Source organism: Melanostigma gelatinosum (genome assembly GCF_949748355.1).
Source record: "Melanostigma gelatinosum genome assembly, chromosome: 21".
In the NCBI taxonomy this organism is placed as follows: domain Eukaryota; kingdom Metazoa; phylum Chordata; class Actinopteri; order Perciformes; family Zoarcidae; genus Melanostigma; species Melanostigma gelatinosum.
The window spans coordinates 1,879,536-1,900,707 of record NC_136654.1 but is presented as its reverse complement, the minus strand read 5'-3'; the positions used below and the strand labels follow the sequence as shown (position 1 = coordinate 1,900,707).

The window sequence follows — 21,172 nt, the reverse complement described above, 5'->3', positions numbered from 1 at the left end:
AACTAAAGATGTCAATTAAATGTTAAGTAAAAAGTACATATTTACTTAAATAAAATTTAAAAAATCTGAAAAAGGAAATAAATAAAATAAAACTTCCTTCCTTTAACTTGATTAGTTAATTGACGCTTAGTTAGTCGTGAATATTTACTCATAAAATAGTATAAACATAATAATATGTATTCAGTCCACGTGATCATTCACTGTGTACTGTCCCTTTAACGCCAAACTGCAGTCACGTGACAGTGTGTCATGTGATTATTGAATCGTGAATATATAGAAAAGCAGCATCAGGTCTTCGTTGTGCTCTGAATGTCCGTGAAGCAGCGCAAACCTTCGACACACCTGTTCACGAGCAAACCTTCCAGGTAAGAAAGACACTTCCGCCTTCAGCCGCTCACGAGAGTCATTCAAACCGGCTAGCATTGCTGTTGGCCACCTAGCATGCTATGCTAACCCGGTTTTCTTTTATCACAGTATCATGGTGATCAATGGTGATCGATGGTGGTTAACGGTGTGTCTGTTGTTGTTGTTGTTGTTGTTGTTGTTGTTGTTGTTGTTGGACTATGCAGCTCAGAGCTGTTTGTTAATAACTACTGAACTCAAGCTGTAACGGTAAAGTACACCGTTATATTTAATAATAATATATTGGAGAGGTGGAAACCTAGTACATTTGTACTGTATTTCCATTTTCTGCTACTATTTAAATATGCAAAGTAGCTGAAGTGATCAAATAAAATACTGTGTGTATGTACTTGGAGACAAATATTGTATTTTAGTTGTACTGCACAACATTTATTTGATAACTTCATCTACTTTGCATAGTTAGATTAATAATACAACATTGTTGATGAGACAAAACATGTAGAGACTTATGAAGACACCTTTTTTGCTATTTGATGACAGTTTATAGATTAATAAACTGAGAAAATATTCATCAGTGACATCATTACTCATTAAAATACAGCTGGTGCAGGTTGTGAGATGGTGTGCAGTGTTTCTCACTCTAAGGTTTGTTTCTCTTTCACTACGTCATCAGTTTAAGTTGACTGATGACTCTTTTCTTCTGATAGAAGATAAAAACATTGAGCAGAAATGTTTCTCTGTGCATGAGTCTTTATGAGCTGCTCTTCTTAATTCCAACCTTTATCTTCGTGAAGCAGTTATTGGTTTATTTAACATCTTGTACACACTCAACAAGTAGTTATTCAATTTATGATTCAATAAACAACCGGCAACTAATTTAATGATCAATTCCTTGTTTAACACATTTATCAAGTAAAAATGCTAAAATCCACAAAAGGAGTGCTAGAGGAACAAAAAGCAACGATAAACCAAATATTAAATCAATATTTTGTGACTTGTCATTGAATATCAGGTGTTCAGGGTTATGAAATGCCAGAGATATGAGTGCTGTCAATGCAATAACAGGACATGAACTCTACGGCGAGCTGTCTTTGTTATCGATGGCTGTAAACTTTATTCATCCCCAGGGGGAAATTAGATTATAGCATCAGAAATTTACAGAGTAAAATATAACGTATGGAACGCACAATATATACAGTACAATAACAGAGCAGATATCAAATTTGAAGGAATAGATTCATAAACGATAAGATAAAATAGTATACAATGAATAACAACTTGCTCCATGAGTTAGCGTCTCACAAACGTAAAGGTGAGATAGCGTCGGCTCTCACCGTTCGTATCGTCGGTACACATTGAGTCACTCCTGCCGGCCCTGTTCTCTGCTGCCTGTGTTCAGATGCTGCAGATGGGGATCCTGGTCCTGGCTCTGCTGGGTCTGAGCTCCGCTCGGCTCTGTCCGGATGGAGACATGTGTGTGAACAGGAACACCACGGGAGGATACGGCTGCTGCCCGCTGCCGTATGTGAGTCACCGTTCAGTCATTTCAGTTGCATGAGTAGAATAAAAGTCCTGCATTTAAAACCTTACAGTTACTGTGAGGAACTTCTAACTGGTCCTGAACCAGTCTCAGTGTAGTCCTGATCCGCTATCTGAACCAGTCTCAGTGTAGTCCTGATCCAGGACTGAGAGGGGCAGGCTGTCAGACCCTGCTGCAGTAACATGAGAGGTTTTCTAACGAGACCAACCAACAGAACCAACACGAAATAAAAGTTCCTTTTAGTAACTTTAAATAGTACAGAAGTATTGGAAGCAAAATGTACTTCATGTATCAAAAGTAAAAGCACTCGGTAACACCATCATTTGGGGTCAGCAGAGTTCAGGTAGTTGATAGGAAACTGCTGTGAGTCCAGTATTTAACTGAATAAACGCTTCGTGAGTCTTTTAACGGTTCCTCTCCTCGGCTGAAGCTTCTCTGAAACGGGAGGAGTTGAGACGTGATGACGCAGAGATGACCTGGATCTTCTCCTACACATCGGTTGTTGCTACTCTTTGTTCCGTGTCTTAAACCTTTTTCACGTCTTTCTTCTTTCCACCTGCAGGCGGAGTGTTGTTCCGACCACGTCCACTGCTGCTATGAGAGGACGGTCTGTGATCTCGTCCACAGCAAGTGTGTGAATAAGACGGTTTCTTTGGCCTGGATGAGACGCCTTCCCACCAGAGCGCTGCTCCTTCAGGTAAGCTCACCAAGCGCGTCGTCAAAGATGGAGGTGGTGTGTCGGTGCTTTTTATATTATTCCTTTGCTTAATTCTGAGCTCGTTAGACTTTTGTTTGTGTAGGAAGTCTGTGGTTTTGCTGTACACTAGTACTCGATACATGTTCATGAATAGCAGATCTGAACAGTTGCAGTCCGGCCATTGACGTGTGGTTTTCTGTGTCATTGGTATGCGTGGGCTGTGTGTCGTGTTGCGGCTCTAGGAGACGGTGAAAGCGGTCATTTGTCCGGATCAAGAGTCCGAGTGTCCGGACGACACCACCTGCTGCCAGCTTCGCGACAGCTCGTGGGGCTGCTGTCCGTTAGCTAAGGTGACGTGAACGTGAGCTCAGCCTCGCATACTGCATACTTTACATCTGTGAGCCTCTCCTCCTGACGGCCTTCTAGTCGAGTATGTATTTCCATCATCTGCAGGAATCTGTTGCGCCGCCTGTCTGACATGACGCTCCTCTCTTCTGCAGGCGGTGTGTTGTGAGGATAAGCTCCACTGTTGCCCCGGGGGAACACAGTGCGACCTCGCCCACTCGAAGTGTGTGTCGTCCTCACTGGAGTCCTTCCCCGTGCTGGAGAAACTAGCTGCCAGGCGGAGGGACAATACTTCAGGTAGAGAACTCCTCGTGTAGACGGTCATGGCGTCCTCATGTCGGGCCAAAGGTCTACTTTAAAAATGAATGTTTACGATGGTAGAAAGAGGTTAAAAGTCACTGAAATCCATCTGTCATGTTATATGCTGATGATGCTACACTAATAATTAATGACGTTTCTTCCTTCTTTCTTTACGTGATGATATACTAAAGACGTTTCTTTGCATGATGATGTTCTAACGGCCTTGTTGTATTTCTGTAGCTCCTCCGGTGGGTTCCGTGTCGTGTCCTGGAGGAAGAAGCAGCTGCCCAGACAGTTGTACGTGCTGCGTCCTCAGCAGCGGAGATTACGGCTGCTGCCCTTACACACAGGTACACACGACTCTGATATGTATGTATGTCTGTATGTGTTTTACATCCACACCGTCCGGTACGTGTTCTCGTCTAACAGGCTTTAAAGAAGACGCTGCAGGGTCAACGTGTTATTTGCTGAAAGTTTATTTGAAATATGATATTTCGTGTCACAAAGTTGTTCATTGTGTTTTATGTACTTTAGAAATGTGTCTCTTTATGACACTTTGAGCTTTTAGCATTCGTAAACACCATGTTGTTGTGGTTTGAGGGCTTTATTGGAAGGAAATGAGCGTTGATGGTGAGCGCCTGAATGTACCTGTAAAGACTCGTTGGTGTTTGTGGTCCTTGGCTGTAAATAATTATGTAATTTCCTGCTAAACCTTTAATTATTTTTCTGACTCTGTTTGTGATTGTAATCGTGTGCAGGCCATGTGCTGCAGCGATCATCTCCACTGTTGCCCGAGCGGCACGATCTGTGACATGGAGCACGGCGTCTGTAGGTCCGGTGAGACCAGCGCACCACTGAAGAAGAAGACCGCTGGTGAGACCAGCGCACCACTGAAGAAGAAGACCGCTGCCGAGCCAGACGACGGTAAGCGGTCACACCGTAAGAGTCCAAAGTTAGGATTAAACTGTGTGCAGGAAAGTCTTGACGTCTCCGTCTGTTCCGGCCTCTCGTCCCGTCAGTTCAGTGTCCAGACGAGAAGTCGGCTTGTCCGGATCAGACGACGTGCTGCAAGATGACCGACGACACGTATGGCTGCTGTCCTATGCCCAACGTGAGTGACCTGAACCAACCTGTTCACAGGATCAACACTACTGCGTCTGTAACTTGAGACATGAATCCCTTCTTCTCTGTCTCTCGCTCTCTATAAATGTTGACACTGACTACGAGGCGTTCCTCTCTTCAGGCCGTCTGCTGTTCAGATCAGATCCACTGTTGTCCTGAAGGCACCGAGTGTGACGTCGTGCACGGCGCCTGTGTGTCGGCCCACGGAGAGACGACCACGAAGACCCCCGCGGCTGTGACGACGCCGCTGGAGGTTCAGCGCAGAGGTCGGCGTGCGACGGTTGTGTCACCGTCGGAGCTTAAATATTTGATCGGCATTGTTTACTTTTCTCCAGCTGGTGTTGTGAAGATGGGCTACTTTAGCCGCCGCTAGCATAACGCGCCTAAATCTCCAACTCAACTGCGGTTGCTTTGCATTGTGGGTGATGTAGGCGGCAGGTTTTGAGGAGGAGGAAGAATGCATGAAATAAAAAGACTGTCTGCGAATGTGGCGCTACTCTTTGAAGTGAAGTTCGTCGGCTGATAGAAACGTTTGTTTCAGTCGGAGCCGTTCAGTGTGACCCCTCGGTGACCTGCCCCGACGGAAACACCTGCTGCAAGTTGTCCGAGGGAGACTGGGCCTGTTGTCCTCTACCTAAGGTACCCACTGTGTGTGTGTGTGTGTGTGTGTGTGTGTCACACAGACCCTCTGTGTTTGGCTTTCTGTCCAGCTGCACTCAACACACTGCCTCACATTGTGCGTCTGGAGAGGAACCACAGTCTAGTGACGACTGGCTTCTCCTCTAATCTCGGCTCAGTGTTTTATTTATTTAGTTGTAGAAATATGATTCATGCAAACTTTTATTCAGTGTTTGCACGGATTCTGGTTTCATTGTCCAGAGCTGGCGGTCAGCTCAGAGGACGGTTATAAATGTTTTAGCTGCTGACTCGTATGCTCTTCAGCTCTTTGTCTCTCCCTGTAGGCCGTGTGCTGTGAGGACCACCAGCACTGCTGTCCTCACGGCACCGTTTGTGACGTCGCGGCCGCCACGTGCGTCGACCCCTCGGGCGGCTCCGCGACGCTGTGGCTCGGCAAAGTGCCCGCCTTCCCTTTACCGACCGGCAACGCCAAGTGTGACCAGTCCACGTCGTGCCCCGGAAAATCCACCTGCTGCAGGACGGAGAGCGGCGGCTGGGCCTGCTGTCCTCTGCCTCAGGTAACACGAGTAGAGGACGGGCGACGGTCCGGTGGACGGCTTGTACGCTTCAGAGAGATCCGAGTAATATAGTTTAGAGAAGCGTGAACAACAACGCCGACGTAAATATTCTTGTAATTAACAGTTTTGTGCTGCAGAAGCTTCATGACACTCTTGTTGCTGCAGGCCGTGTGCTGCGATGACCACCTCCACTGCTGCCCTCACGATAGCGTCTGTAACCTGGAGGCTGAGACCTGTGACGACCCGTCGGGGGTCTTGCCTTCACGCCGCTGGGTGGAGAAAGTGTCCGCTCTGACCTCCGAGCCGAGTCGGGCCGTTTCCAGTCCACCTCAGCCAGCCAGGAACATGTGTGACCCCCAAACCAGCTGCCCCAGAGACACCACCTGCTGCTTCATGGACCAGACCCACCAATGGGGCTGCTGCCCTCTGCCCAAGGTACGCCGTTAATCAGCCGAACACACGCAGAGCCCATTACGTGTGATTGATTGAGTCTCCTTCAGGCGGTGTGTTGCGCCGATGGAAATCTCTGCTGCCCCAGCGGTCACACCTGTGATCCTCACCGCTCCTCCTGCTCAAAGGGACCCCACGTCGTGGTGCCCTGGTCCTCCAAACTCAACGCCCTGAGCGAGGCTTCCGGCGCCGTCGCGGACGTCAAGTGTGACGACAAGAGCAGCTGCGCTTCAGGAACGACCTGCTGTAAGCTGCAGACGGGGGAGTGGGGCTGCTGCCCGCTGGTCAAGGTCTGTACGGCGTCACACGCACGGTCATTACTGTAAAATCACCCGTTTCTACAGTGTGAGGAAGCTCGGCTTTTCCAAACGTTCCCAAATTACTCCAGAGCGTTAAAGTTCACACCATGTTTTACCTTGTTGGGGTTTCGTGGTCAGGCCGTCTGCTGTGCCGACCAGGAGCACTGCTGCCCTCAGGGCTACAGCTGCAACATGCAGACCGGCACGTGTGAGAAGAAGAACCCCGACGCTCTCACCCTCCCTCAGGTCAAAGTGGTACGGTCCGAGGACGAGGACGTACCGTGTGACGTCACGGGGGAGTTCCACTGCCCGACGCGGGACACGTGCTGCAAGGTGTCGGCCTCCGAGTGGGCCTGCTGCCCCTCAGCCCGGGTACGTCCACGCCTCACTCGCATCAACACTTCACATGAGCCAAAGTGTCCGAATGTTAACGTCTGTTCTTTAAACGAATGGTGTCTTCCAGCCGTGAGAGGTAAATCCTTTGAACACGTACTCCCTGGACAGGACTATTGTCGTTATAATGAATAAATCTGCTCAATGAATTCCATTCCTTCGTGTTTTAAAGCTCGATCTAAACTGCATCGTCTCGAACTGACGTTTCCTCTGACAGGCGGTCTGCTGCTCCGACTCGCAGCGCTGCTGTCCCGTTGGGTACTCGTGTGACCTGAAGGCTGCAGGCTGCGCTCTGCTCCCCCAGCTCACCTGGGACTCTCTGATCGGGGATAGAAGGAAAGACTTTGTCCCGCGAGGGCTTTAATGCTCCTAAAAGGTGCACCGGTTCCATCTTTTGATCCATAACACCCTCCGTGCTGTTGTGGACGGCACTTCCTGTTTGACGTGTCCTTCAGGGGAGTGACGATGAAGACGTGCCGACGACGTAGAAGCACTTTGATCTGCTGGTTCTGTTATTTCAACATGTGTGCAGGAGTTTGTGTCTCATGATCACACTTGTTGTAGATGATGAGTGACGATGTTTGTGTTCCATATTGCTCTTATTTTCAACAAATCACCTGGAAGGTAAAGATGGCCGTTGAGCTTCTCTTTGACTGTTTACAGGTTCTGTACGTTCTGGTTCAAAAATACACTTCATTTTGTTTTTACTAACTAGATAGAATGCAGAGAAGTGTCACCTTGATGATCTTTGAAAAACAGACTTGTTGTTGGAAAAACAGTCGAGGTAAATAAAGTTGTTTTATTACTTTTCTGTCTCGTTTGTTTTCTGGGGCCTTCTCCCGTCTGCAGACCAGAGCTTTAGAACCTTTTGTAGTGACGTCGCTCCTCCATGAAATGGATTGTACGGCTCACAACTATGTAGTTTAATTTGACTGAAGACTCGCTCATTTCATAGAAACATCTCTGTAGTTTTCATCAAACATTTAGGAGGAAGTAGTTCTGTTTGGTGGGACTATTTTCAGCGGCGGATGAATCCACAGTAGTGAATATTTGAGGCAGCAGATAGAAAACAGGAAGTGAAGAAGGACCGTAGAGGATCAGGACCAGAGGTCAGATTCTGGACCTGAATGAGGGCCCCCCAAATCAGAGTTGTTATGACGACCAGAGTAAACTCATGACAGACTGTGGTTCGTCATGTGCCCTCTGGTGGTCACAGACCAACATGGCGTCGCTTCTGCTGAGCGACACGCTGCCTCGGCTGTAACGAGGTCAGAGAGTGAGACTGTGGAGGATCAGGACCGTGTGTGTGACTCTGTGGAGGATCAGGACCGTGTGTGTGACTCTGTGGAGGATCAGGACCGTGTGTGAGACTCTGTGAAGGATCAGGACCGTGTGTGAGACTCTGTGGAGGATCAGGACCGTGTGTGAGACTCTGTGAAGGATCAGGACCGTGTGTGAGACTCTGTGGAGGATCAGGACCGTGTGTGAGACTCTGTGGAGGACCAGGACCGTGTGTGAGACTCTGTGGAGGACCTGCTCCCACCGGTTTAAACACAGCTTCCTGTGTGATAGTCCAGCCCACCTCCTTAGAATGAGTCCACAACCTAAATGATGTCATATGTTGAGTTTTTCATATTTCATAAAAGAAGTAAAGCAGGGATACTTTCTTTGCCACGGACCGGTTAATAAACAAACGTTAATATTTATTGGATAACATGATTAAACATTAACAGACCGTCGGGGTTCAACCCTTTCTATTTTTATGAAAAGCTCTATTCGTATGTTTCTTTTTTTCATAACTGTGATGCTTAAATATACAAATGAGGAATTATGTAATGGTAACGTTTGGTGAATTTAGGAGAAATCTACAGACTAAAAAAGACAAAGTAGTAAAATAAAACACGTGTATTTTGGATGATTTCTTTCGACTTGTCTGAAAAAAGACAAATGTCCAAATATTTATGAAATAAGATCCAATGAGGGACACTGGAAGAGGCGGGACTTAACATCTCTAAAGCGTCATATTTAATAAACAGACCTAGATCTTGTATGAATCTCGTATTTCCCAGAAATGTCAAACGTCCACAGAACAGTGAGCGAACAAGAGGAAAGTATTGATCCTCATCAGCGGCCATCAATCGATATAATCGTGTTCATTGATTCATCTCTACGGATGAATATCTTTCACTTCTATGTTTAGCAGACTTCACCCGCCAACAGGAACCAAAGGGACAAAAAGCCTTTGACGTGGAGCAGCCGTCCTCCACAGCGCAGCTATTGGTCCGTCGCTGATCCCATTCACATGTTGCCAGGGAGACACACACACACACACACACACACACACACACACACACACACACCCTCCCTCCTCTGGTATTGTGTTAATTCCCACAGGAATGTATAGATCATCTGTGTGTCATATAAGAGTACTACTCTTAAAATATTATGTTATTCTATTGGTTTCATTTTGAATTATTTAATTTATTCAAAGTACAGTTCAAGTACCCGTTAAATGTGTCTGTGAAAAATGATGAAATGAGTATTAAAATAATTAACTTTCTGTAACTCAGCTTGTGAATTAATCAACGTATCGTTTCAGCTGTGCTTTAATAAACAGTCGGGTTGTTTGTTTCAGTAATTATTCTCATTTTTATTGTGCAATTAAGTGCTAACAGTGCAAAACATGTTGAAAGTAGAAGTAGAGTCACAAAATATCCAAACAAATAACCAGAGACTGAAACATATTTCTTAAACTCATGTGTTTTGTGAGCAAACATTTTACTTATAAAGTAACTAACTCTGTCATATAAATGTAATATAGTAGAAGTAGAAAGTGTTATAAAAAAGGAGTACTAGTACCTCAAATACTTCTAAATGTGTAAATGTACTTTGTTACATTCCAACACTGCAAATGAAAGAGAACTAAAAGAGCACGTGTGACAGAAAGATTCTCCACACTGTGTGTGTGTGTGTGTGTGTGTGTGTGTGTGTGTGTGTGTGCGTGTGTGTGTGTGGTGTGTGTGTGTGTGTGTGTGTGTGTTTGGGGGAGATAGTTGAGGGGGGGGCCGGGGTGAGTGAGGTGCACAGCTCATAACTCACACACATGCTCGACCAATCAGCAGAGGCTGCGGGGGGTCAGAAAGCCGGTGGGTTACACTTGGACATTAACACTCAGGACGAACAGAGAGGCCGACAGACGGGACTCTTCTTCTTCTGCAGCGGTCTCACCTGAGCCCGAGACACTGAGGTAAACGTGTTCTGTTGGTGCGAAGTGTCTCCTGACTTTCAAACCTTCAGGCTGACTTGTGTTTGATCAGAAGCGGTTCAGGTCACAGAGGAGCAGGAAGTGTAGTCAGCAGCGGTGCATCATGGGAGGAGGTTGTGATGGGATCAATCATGTGAGTCCTGGACGATACAAGTCGAAATGTAGTTTTTAATAGTTATTATTCACTGTTACTATTCCTTGTAATGTATGTCTCCAAATGCTCTTGTATACTTCTTTTGTTATATTCACTTCATAAGTATTTTAGTTTGACATGAATGTTGTTAGATATTTATTTAGCTTTTTCTAGTCATCTTCATTTTTTTACGTGTTCTGTTGCAACAAGCGGGAAACACGTATGTTTCAAAGTTTGGATTGTTTTTATTCTTTCTTCATTATCTTTATCTTTACTTCTGTTATCGATATCTTGTCTGAGTCTATCGTTATTGTCTTTTTTATCTTCAGTTACTTCACTACAAGAATGTCCACAACTTTTAGGTTTTAGGTTTTAGGTCCAAGCACACGTTGACGCCACATGAAAACATGTTTTCACAGTTTCACATCGTGACATTGACACAAATAAAGAACTCGTGAAGGAGACCTCCTCCTCCAGGCTCCTTTGTGAGGACTTCAGGGCCGTCTCTGTGCGTGGGACGCCTGTGTGTGTTTTGATCTCCAGTATTCCTGTCAACATGGCGATAGTTTGAGGAAGAGAGACTCCGACAGCTGGCCTGGTGCAGTGGAAGGCATGCGGCTGCCTCCCTCTGCGTGCTATTTATACTCACCTCTGCCAGGATCACTGCCGGTGTCTGTTCATTCACGCCCGGCCACCGCAAATGCCACCGCATTCAAACCAGTGCCAGTTACAAATCTGCTGGTTCTGCTGTTCCATTAGCGTAGCGGGGCCTCTAATATTATCAATTGACGCTTGAAACCATGCTGACAACCGGGGCTGAAGTATCGCCATAGTGACAAAACACATCAATCAAACACAGTATATCGCCTCAGTCAGAGGTGGGTGTTTTTTAAACGCTATTGGAAGGATTGTAGTCATATTTTGTACATATATTCTTGGTCTCCAGAGGATGAACCCTGATGACTTTGATATTCTGACTTTTCATCACCAGCAGGTCAAAGTTTATACAGACATGTTTCATGTATAGACTGTATAGAAGAAGTAGACGTAGTCACCGTGACGTCAGCCATTGATTTGTGGACTACTGTTTTAAAGCCTCGAGTTCGGCATATTGTCCGGCGCCATCTTGGTTTTTTGCAACCAGAAGTGACACAAGAGGGTTTTTTATGTTAACTTTTACGAAGTGAAATCACACTGTGAAAGGGTTAAACTTCTAAGAAAACACAACAATTGGTAGAGACCTGTCAATCACTGTGTAGCCCCGCCCTAAAGCATCCCCTGCTTTATGGTCTGTGTGACTCTAAATGGACCATAATGTACTAAATGAACATCATGCTGTGTTGAAGAAGACTTGAAACTAGAGATTGAGACATAAACTCATGTTTACAATGTTTACTGAGGGAATAAATCAAGAGAGAAGTAGAGTCATTTTCTATAGACTTCTATACAACCAGAGGAGTCGCCCCCTGGTGGACACTAGAGAGAATGCAGCTTTAACACATGAAGCTTTGGCTTCACTCGGCAGAATCGGAGGTTGCCGCCTGGTCTCACGAGTCTTCGTTGCATAAAGTCTTGCCTCACATGAGTCATGACTTTTGTCCCGTAACATCTTTCTGTGTTTTAGCTCAGATTTCCACGTTCAAAAGTTCAAAACGTCCCCACATTTAAGGTGATTCCCACAGCAGTTTGTCTGTGCTGATGTGTTTATTGTCCATCCTCTCTTCCAGTTCTCACAGCGTAGATGCACAGCGACAGAGAGATGGCCATACCGCGGATGTTCAACTCCAACACCCCGTTCGTCATCGTGACCGGAGGATCCGAACTCTCCTTTCTCGGCAAAGAGGACAACAGCCAAGGATGCGAGGAGGAGAAGGACTCGCTGGTCCAGGCCATCGGCCCTCATCTCAGTCGGGTGATGCAGCGCGGCACGGCCAATCACGCGGTCGCAGAGGGGCGCAATGCGACCGAGGAGAACCCCTGCGTCTCCATCGTCGCACAGGCAGAGAGTACGTGGATCAATGAATGTTGCATGGGAAAGACCTCACTGAGGCTGGTAATTCTAGTTTCTATAAAGTTACAGCTGAACATTTCTCTGTTCCAGGAGAAGACTTTCAGGAGTTCAGCCCCACCAACACACAGTGCCCTTACCTAAGATCTCAGCTGCTCAAAAAGCACAGGTACCTCACAATATATACAATCCACATCATCATCAGTATGTCTCACAAGAAATACTACACCTGTGAGAACACAAACATGTCGAAGGCCTCGTGAGTAGGATTTGAATAAGAGCTTCAGTTAGTAACATAGACTGTGCACAAGAAGTGGACATTGTGACATCACTCATTGGTTTGTGGACTGATGTTTCGAAGCCTTGAGTTTTGCGATGTGTCCTGGCTTTTGTGCAACCAGTGAACAGGAAGTGACCATATGTGGACTGAGGAGTGACATAGAGACGCTGTATACGTCTCTGGTAGAGACCTGTCAATCACAGCAAGCCCCGCCCTAAAGCATCCCCTGCTTTATGGTCTGTGTGACTCTAAATGGACCATAATGTACTAAATGAACATCATGCTGTATTGAAGAAGACTTGAAACTAGAGATTGAGACATAAACTCATGTTTACAATGTTTACTGAGGGAATAAATCAAGAGAGAAGTAGAGTCATTTTCTATAGACTTCTATACAACCAGAGGAGTCGCCCCCTGGTGGACACTAGAGAGAATGCAGCTTTAAGACACTTCACTTTTCCACTAGTACCCTGAACCTGTCGTACATCGTCTAAATTGCAGGTCTCTCAGCGTGGAAGCTGCCCTCCTGAGTGACACGGAGGACGAGGACGTCGATGTGGCGGCCAACGTCCCGCTCCATCACAACGAAGGAAAACAACGAAGGAAACAACGAAGGAAAACCAGAAGACAGAGCCAGGGGGACGGGGAGCAACCTCCAATCATCCAGGGTCTGTGGGTGCAGGAGATTGATTGGCTGAAGTCGGCGAGCAAAGAGACGACAACATCCTCGACCGAGATCATACCGCCTCCTCCTCAGTTTACTGACTGCAGCCATGGAGACTCCTGCGTACACAAAGGCGGTGCAGATGTGTGTGTGAGAGGAGTAGAGGATGTGTCACTATCAGAGGACTGTTACAGATCAGTGGATACAGACGACAAAGGAGGCTCAGACTCCGATTGCAGCCTGGATCGGGACTCTGAGTCTGTTTACACTCACGAAAGTGAGTCAGACTCGTCCTGCGCCACAGAGGACGGCACACAAGCGCCTGGTAGTTTGGGAGTTGAAGACAGAATGTCAAATTTAGCCTTTGACCTGATGCAGGTGTCTGGTTTTACCTCTTCCTCTCATGCAGAGTGGGATTCAGACTCTACAGGGTGTGTTCGAAGCTTGCTGGGAGCTTCAGAATCCAACTCCACCCCCAGCACTGTGAATGCATCCCAGTGTGCCTCTGGTGTGGGTGACATGAGTGATATTGACACGGTTTTGGGCGGCCTGAGAGGCAGAGTGACGCGGCTGCCAAAGCTCTTTGTTTCACCTTTCTTTAGGGATTTGAACAAACAGACTCTGAACGACTGGGAGAGCAGCACACCTGTCAATGAAGGACTCATATTTCATCACGTGAGACCTTCACATCCACTTTATTAGCACTGTCTGATATTACTATGCCTACATATGCCTCAACCCCATTATAATCTACGAACACCCAACACTGTAGAAGTTTCAACCATGCACTTTAACGAGGCCACAATCAGAGACGTCACAACAGTGGTGGAAAAAGTTTTATTTTGAAAGGGGTTCAGAAATGACACTTTGATAAAGGTCTTTGGGAACTCACAAGAGACGCATTAAAGGTTGAAGAAGCAGAGAGAGTCTCTAACTGAGTCTGTCTGCTGTTTGCTGCCGAGCACAGACAATAAAAAGTTAATGTTTAGTGCCGCAGAAACCAAAAGAAAGCTCTTAAATATGCTAAAAGGCTTCATAGTTTTGAGTGAAACTGAGTCAAGTCTATGGATTTGTCTCCATGAACAAACTCTTTCACATTACAAATAGTGATTCGATTCAAATGTTTGTATCCATTTTTGATTAAAGCGGCTTTAAAGTACCTCAACATTGTACTTAAGAACTGCACTGGTTCACTGCTTGTGGGCCAAATGCTTCCTGATTGTGTGTTGTTTTGCCCTTCTGTCATTTACACTTTCCATTGTGTGTTTTTTTTTTTTTGTATCCTTCAGCAACTCCAGCCCAGCAGCTGTCAGTACAGGGAGGGAGAGGAGTACTGCGTCCTTCATCACATACAGAACGGCTCGTACGGCGACGTCTTCTGTGTCCGGGACAAAAGGACTGGATTCAAATGTGCTGCCAAGAGGGTAAGCCAAGGAAGAGTGAGTCATTTTAAACAAAACAAAAAGATCCAGATGTGCCCCACCCTAAAGTCTCCTGCTCCTCAACGCCAACATGGCGATCGAGTTAAAAAGTGACCGAAGCACATTGTTGTCCGCTGATCTCAGATACCAGTGAGTCACTTCAGCAGCGAGGAGGTGAGCACGTGGAGCGCTCTCAACTCTCCCCGTGTTGTGGAGCTCTTCGGGGCCGTGAGGGAGGGCCTCAACATTGTGCTCTTCATGAACCTGAAGCCAGGTAAACGCTCTTCAGTCCCGACAATAAATAACACAAATACTGCATGTTGTGGACAGTATAATCGCCCACAGTGTTAAAATGTAAAGATGTGTCCAACACTTCTTCAGCATGTTTGGCCCAGCTTCTAAAAGAGATGAACTCCCTTCCTGAGGATTTGGCCCTGCACTACCTCCACCAGTCACTGGGGGCACTAGAGCACCTGCACCACAGAAAGGTCCTTCACCTGGACGTCAAAGGTGTGTTCTTGATGGTTTGGAGATACATTTTTACTTGTTTTGAGCAACAGATCCCATTTACACAGGGCGTTTTCTGAGGTACTTGTATTTGAGTATTTTTTATTTTATGTTACTTAATACTTTAAGTTAATCGAGGGGTCTTTAATCCAGGTTCTCACAAAAGACACTAGTTTAAATTTGTCTAAAGGGGGTCCACTCATTACATTTGATCTGTGAATTAATGTTTTGCAGTTTGAATGATGAAAACTATAAGGCATTATTAATCTTTTAGTAAACAATTGCAAGTTAAAAATAATTGTCTTTTATTTTTACGGACCCCAAAATGTTGCTATTCCTGGTTTCTGTGTACATGCAGTCTTCTGAAGGAACTTCTTTATTGTTGATATTCGTAGTTTGGATTCAGCTTGTTTCGTGTGTTGTGAGACCTCACAGCCGTAGATTTGATGTTATCAGCAGTGGTAGAAGGAGGGAGCTCAGTAGAGCTGCTCGTCCCGCTGTCACAGCTCGTCCCCAGTGTCGATACCTAATCCTGAACGGACACCTCACCCCCTAAACCCTCAGTAATCCCCCGCTGAGAGGATTAAAGAGGAAGGGGCTCACTCAGCTAACAAACATCAAATTAACCCGTCTCATCAAATCAGATCTCCATGAAGGAGGACGAAGCTCATTTACCTCCAGACGGCTCTGCCCCCCCGTGAACCCGTCGCTCTGACAGCCTCCTGATTTCTCACTCAACTCTTTCATGCTGAAAACAAGCTGTCCCACTAAATCCTGTTGATTTCCTTCCAGTTGACAACGTGCTGCTGTCTGCAGACTGCAGAGACACGTTCCTCTGTGACTTTGGTCTCTCAGAGACTTTAGATGACAACGGATGGAGCACCAACGCATTCAGGGGTGAGTGAAGTCTGACAAGTCGGCAATAAACTGTGGCAAACTTTACATGAGATATTGATATGTTTTGATCACATTGCTGGACTTTAAATGTAGGATTTAGTGGCATCTAGTGAACCCTCTGCTCAAGCCTCCCTCTCTAAGCGTGTTGGAGAACAACGGTGGCCTTCAGGTGACCTAAAAACATCAAAAGTCTCTCTAGAGTCAGTGTTTGGTTTGTCCCTTCTGGGCTACTGTAGAAACATGGCGGTGCAACGCTCCTACAGCCTCAGAAATGTGTAAGCCATGTCAACATGTATACAAACAATAGGAGCATTATCACCAAGACAAGGTAATTAAGTGGTAGACGAAACCAGATAAATTAAGATGAATTCCCTTTGTCGATGTAGGAGCCGCCTTCCCCGGCACAGAGACCCACATGGCCCCCGAGGTGGCTCGAGGGGATCGACTGTGTGCCAAGGCGGACGTGTGGAGCAGCTGCTGTATGCTCCTGCACATGCTCAACGGATGCCACCCATGGATACGCTACTACTCCCATCCTCTGTGTCTCCAGGTGAGTCTTCTTCACCTTTCAGTGGAAAGTGAGATGTTTCCACCCCTCAAACTGCACTGAGGGTTTCTCACCTTTCTTATGTCCATCTGTGTTTGTCAGATTGTCAACGAGCCTCCTCCTCTGTGGGAGGTGCCGTCCAACTGCAACAACTTCACGGCCAAAGTGTTCAGGGCCGGACTCCAGAAAGACCCCGAGAGACGAGCATCGGCAAAGGAGCTCCGGAGGAAAACCACCAAGGCCCTCAGAGCAGGTCGATGTGTTACATGTTCAAGAATCATCTTATAATGTCATTTATCTATTCCTTTTTTTACCTTTATCCTCGACCAATGAAAATCGTGCTCGTAGTTTTTCCGTAATCCTGCTGAAAAAAACATGAACCTCTTAGTGGAGGAGCCAAAATAAACGCATGAACAGGAGTTTTTTCAAACCAAGTATACAGGTAGGTGGAGCCTTTGGTGACTCAGAAATACACTGAGGACCCACAGTTAGAATGTCTCTCTTATCCGGATTTCATTGAAGAAAATTGTTTGCCATTCAGATTTGCCATCAGCCAGATATTTAAGTGAAGCATACCAAGGTCTGTGGGTTGGTATGGAAGGTACAGCTGGATGTTCTCAACAGACAAATTAAAGGAGACACCATGGCAGCAAATAACATGGTATAGGGAAAGTAAAATGGGACCCAGGATTGAGCCCTGAGGCACTCCAAAACCCTTTTGTTGAGATGTGATAATCTCAGAATTGTCTGTTTTTTAGGTATGAAAATAGTGCGACAACCAAAACAATTCTCATTCTCAACTACCTTTCTGCTGTTGTGACATTATCTAAATCACTGAGGTCTATACATTTGCTCCACAGTTGGAGGTCTGAGTCCCTGGTCCGTCAAAAGTGCCTGTGAGAAGCTGCAGAGTGACCAGAGCCAGAGTGAGGACACCCCCTGCTCTTTGTCACCTGGGATCAACCCAACTAAACCATCAGCCACCATGTACTGGGTGAGTCCCTGGAGGACTACAGCAGTGGACGAGGACTGGAGAGATGGCGACTCAGACCAAGACTCTGAGGTGGAGACAGACTCCTCAACCAGGGAATGGGAGTCCCGGCCAAAATCGCTGCAGGATGATTACTCTGCCAACGGAAAAGACTCGGACACCGATTCTGATTCAGAGGTGGATATTTACATGGCGGAGGAGGAACAGGTTCCGGAAAAGTGGCTGAAAGGTGACAGGGACTACGAGGGGGATTGGGAGGAGGAAGTAGATGAAGAGGAGGCGGAAGAAGACGAGTGGGACTCCTCCGTGTCCACAGAGTATCTCAGAGCTCTCCGAGGCATTTTCCCTCTGCTGCAAAAAGGCCAACAGACAAACGACAATTCATGGGGATCAGAGCCGGAGCTGGAATACCTCCGAGACGGTGAGTCAGACAAACTCTTCCAGAATCTCCTCACGTCATCTGATGCAACCACATTTTATTAGGATGCTGAGTTTCACAGTGATTACAGAGCTTTTTCCTGTGTTGCATGAGGAACAGAGGCTCAGTCTTAAAGGGGAAGTTGTTGTTCGTGGCTGAAGACTACAAGTTCTAAAATGAAAAAAAGAAAATCTGGAGTGGAGTGTGGAAGGTTAACACAGAGGGGTTTGTTCACTCATAGTCTGATTTATACAACATTTTAGTGCTTTTTCTGATTTATGGAGTGATACAAAGAGATCTAAAATTCCCTCTGTAAAAACCTTTGACTCTAATATGTCAATGAAACAAACAAGCCGATACGTCTATAGCACATTCATTGTAGTATGGATTGATTTGAAAGTACACCTGGTTTGTAGTAAATGCACTGAAACCTGTCAAAACACCGGCGTTGTCCTTTAATAGGATGGACAGCATGTTGCTTGGTACTAAACAGCTGATGTGATGTCTCTCACTAGAGGTAGCTATCGGCACCACAATCCAGACCCCGTCCCCTGAACCCCGAGATGACCCTCCGTCCTGCTTCAGCTGCTCAGACACGTCACAGCTGGAAGCCTCAGAGAAGGTGTGTGTGTGTGTGTGTGTGTGTGTGTGTTTATCGATGCCGGTGTGGAAACAACAAAACCTTAAAAAAAACGAAACGTTCTCTCTGTTTTGAAGGAGTCCGATCACTCGTCTGATGATCTGAGCTCTGGAGTCTTCTCCTCCTGCAACAGTCAGGCAGACGGACACTTGGAGTGGTTGGCCTCGGCCAATCAGCCGTCCTCGTACTGCTTCGAGGGTGAGACATCAGGACCGTACCACTCAGTTACACGCCGGTCGACCTCTGAGTTGTTTTTTATTGTTATTCACTGCTCTGACGTTCCAGGTGTTGACATCTGGATTGAGAACGTCCAGGGAGAGTGTCTGAGGATCCGGGAACGTCGGCAGGTCAAAGTGGGACATGTTGCGATAGGAATCAGCGATCAGGTAAGAGACATTGATTGTTTGAACAATAGTCTCCAGGTGTCCAGCTGGGTTTGGTTCCTTCTAATGGTGCAACCCTCAACTGAACTGGTATTTAGTTACGAGTGTTAAAATGATTTGTTTCCTGCAGAAATCTGATGTGAGCTGATTGAGCAGCTCCACCCAGACACCTTTTTGCTTTAGCTTCTCCTCGTTTTCCTGGAATGCACCAGAGAAACATCCAGCTGCAGCAAACATCACCGTCCACACATTGAGCATCCAAGTGTGAAATTGAATGTGTGAATCCGTCCCTTTGGTGATGACGGTTAGAGATACAGCATCATCAATACAAAGCATTTCTATAAAACTAGGAAGAAGCCAAAGTGATCTAAAACGTTTGCAACGTTTGGATTGAAATCTGCAACCGTCTGATCAAACAATAAATAAACAAAATTATGAATCTGACCCTTTTCAATACTAAGACACACATTTCAGTCAGCGGTGAGAGTTGATTCCCCAAATCTCGTCTGTCGTCGGCAGATCCCGGGGAAAGCCTTCACGCTGGAGACGCTGGACAGGAAGACGGTGTCCTTTGAGCAAGAGATCAGAGAGCCGTGCCTGTGGCTGCGCTGCGTTCCCGCTCCAGACAGATGTCAGCGCTGGAGGTGGAGAGTCACCGACGGAAAGCTGGAACTTCGAGAATGAGACGGACAATTTCAAAAAATTATTTTTGCACTAATTTTGTTATTAATTGATCTGAAGACACATGGACTTAAAAATGTGTAGATGTGCTGCTGATATGACTGGTAGTATAAATACCATATATATATATATATATATATATATATATATATATATATATATATATATATATATATATATGTATTTATATATATATATATATATATATATATATATATATATATATATATGTATTTATATATATATGTATTTAATATTATTTATATCAATATTAATGACATGAATATACATTATTATTTTAAATAATAATGTGTGTATATATACATTATTATTTATATAAATCATTTCGTGAGATGTGGTTTTAAAGCAGATTTTCTATTTGTAAACGTGATTTTCTTTCTATATTTGTATCTTATCCTATCTGTTACTTCTTTGTTTCCTCTGTAATCTGGAGAAGTGTGTCATGTTTCTTGGTGCCCTTTTTAAATGCCGTTTAGAATGAGTGAAGCTGCTTAAAACAATGAATAACTGTAATGATACACGAGCCCTCGAGAGTTTAATACATGAACGTTACTGACATTTTATATCTTAATAAAACAAATGAGCTCCGAGGCTTGTTTTTCAGTCGCTGACCTCCTTCATTCCTTCATCGTGTCCTGAAACATTCAGACCTACAGAAACGTTTACAACGCGAATAAAGAAACCAGCAAAGAAAGTTCACGTGACTGCATCACATGATCAGAAAGTCACAATACGGAGGCACAACTGGTGGTTTTGGACATTTTGCATGAATTATTATGTCCTCCACCAGAGAGGACTGAGGTCATGTCTGGAATATGATTTTTCTATTTTAGGACACTGAAGGGTGTTTGTTTTAATCAATATATTTAAATTCTACTATCTTTGGCCTGAATATGTAAATAAATCTGTATTTACCCGCCAGGGTTTTAGTCCTAGCTGTGTGCGGAAAGCTTTGCAACAACATTTACACCAACATGGGAAATAATATTTACAGAAAATACTGTTAATAAAATGCTTAAAATATGACTTTTAAATTAAGACTTGATTTTTGGTGTCTGGTCAAAATGTTTTTTGGTGGATTTGGACACATACACGTAGTATTTCTAAAGATCTGTTTTGTTTTTCTCACTTTTAAATGCTGTCTGAGGAATGTGGAGGTCAAGCAGCTCCTACAGTTAATATTTAAACAGGGCCCACCTTCTTTCACCAAGCCCGGTTGCACAGTTTTACTCTTACTTCTCTTTATGGCCTCAACATCACCATTTCTCCAACTCTCAAACGTGATTATAGATGTGATGGTTAGAATCCTTCTGAACTGAAACTAAAAAACACAAAGAATCCCGATCTCATGGTCCACAGCGACTCGAGGCCACCTTAGTCTAAAGGCCTCTTTGTTGACTTTCAGCAGGTGTCCAGTAGCTCAGCTATTGCACTATGTCAACACAGAGCATAATGGATGACTGAACAAGAAGAAAGGACTTATTTTAGTTGTGCATTAAAAGTTTGAAGTCAAGTTAATTTTTACTATACAGCCCAATATGTTTTACCTGAACAGGAAGGAGATAAAAAACTGTCATCTAGAAGAAACTAAAGCTCTCAGACAAATGTATT

General features: G+C 45.2%; 2 protein-coding genes across 4 annotated transcripts; both read left to right on the top strand.

The window, feature by feature from the left end:
• Positions 1–250: 250 nt before the first annotated feature.
• On the top strand, positions 251–7,511 carry grnb (granulin b). The gene is made up of 15 exons (XM_079293197.1): positions 251–365; positions 1,763–1,888; positions 2,466–2,600; positions 2,843–2,950; positions 3,101–3,242; positions 3,486–3,595; positions 4,004–4,169; positions 4,265–4,356; positions 4,489–4,633; positions 4,909–5,006; positions 5,330–5,563; positions 5,729–5,998; positions 6,064–6,303; positions 6,451–6,684; positions 6,923–7,511. The coding sequence occupies exons 2-15, from the start codon at positions 1,763–1,765 to the stop codon at positions 7,067–7,069; spliced, it is 2,247 nt and encodes a 748-aa protein (XP_079149323.1). The 5' UTR covers positions 251–365; the 3' UTR covers positions 7,070–7,511.
• Positions 7,512–9,869: 2,358 nt separating this feature from the next.
• On the top strand, positions 9,870–19,629 carry map3k14b (mitogen-activated protein kinase kinase kinase 14b). 3 transcript variants are annotated; one of them, XM_079293916.1, is made up of 15 exons: positions 9,870–9,952; positions 11,831–12,109; positions 12,205–12,280; positions 12,893–13,730; positions 14,345–14,479; positions 14,621–14,750; positions 14,858–14,986; positions 15,776–15,880; positions 16,267–16,430; positions 16,530–16,680; positions 17,288–17,839; positions 18,352–18,458; positions 18,554–18,674; positions 18,762–18,862; positions 19,379–19,629. In XM_079293916.1, exons 2-15 carry the CDS (start codon positions 11,845–11,847, stop codon positions 19,541–19,543), a joined length of 3,039 nt encoding a protein of 1,012 aa, XP_079150042.1. In that variant the 5' UTR covers positions 9,870–9,952; positions 11,831–11,844; the 3' UTR covers positions 19,544–19,629. The 3 variants fall into 3 exon arrangements, with proteins under 3 accessions (XP_079150042.1, XP_079150043.1, XP_079150041.1); XM_079293917.1 differs by lacking the exon at positions 9,870–9,952 and adding an exon at positions 9,972–10,103 and having other exon boundaries at positions 12,893–13,199; XM_079293915.1 differs by lacking the exon at positions 9,870–9,952 and adding an exon at positions 9,972–10,103.
• Positions 19,630–21,172: the final 1,543 nt, after the last annotated feature.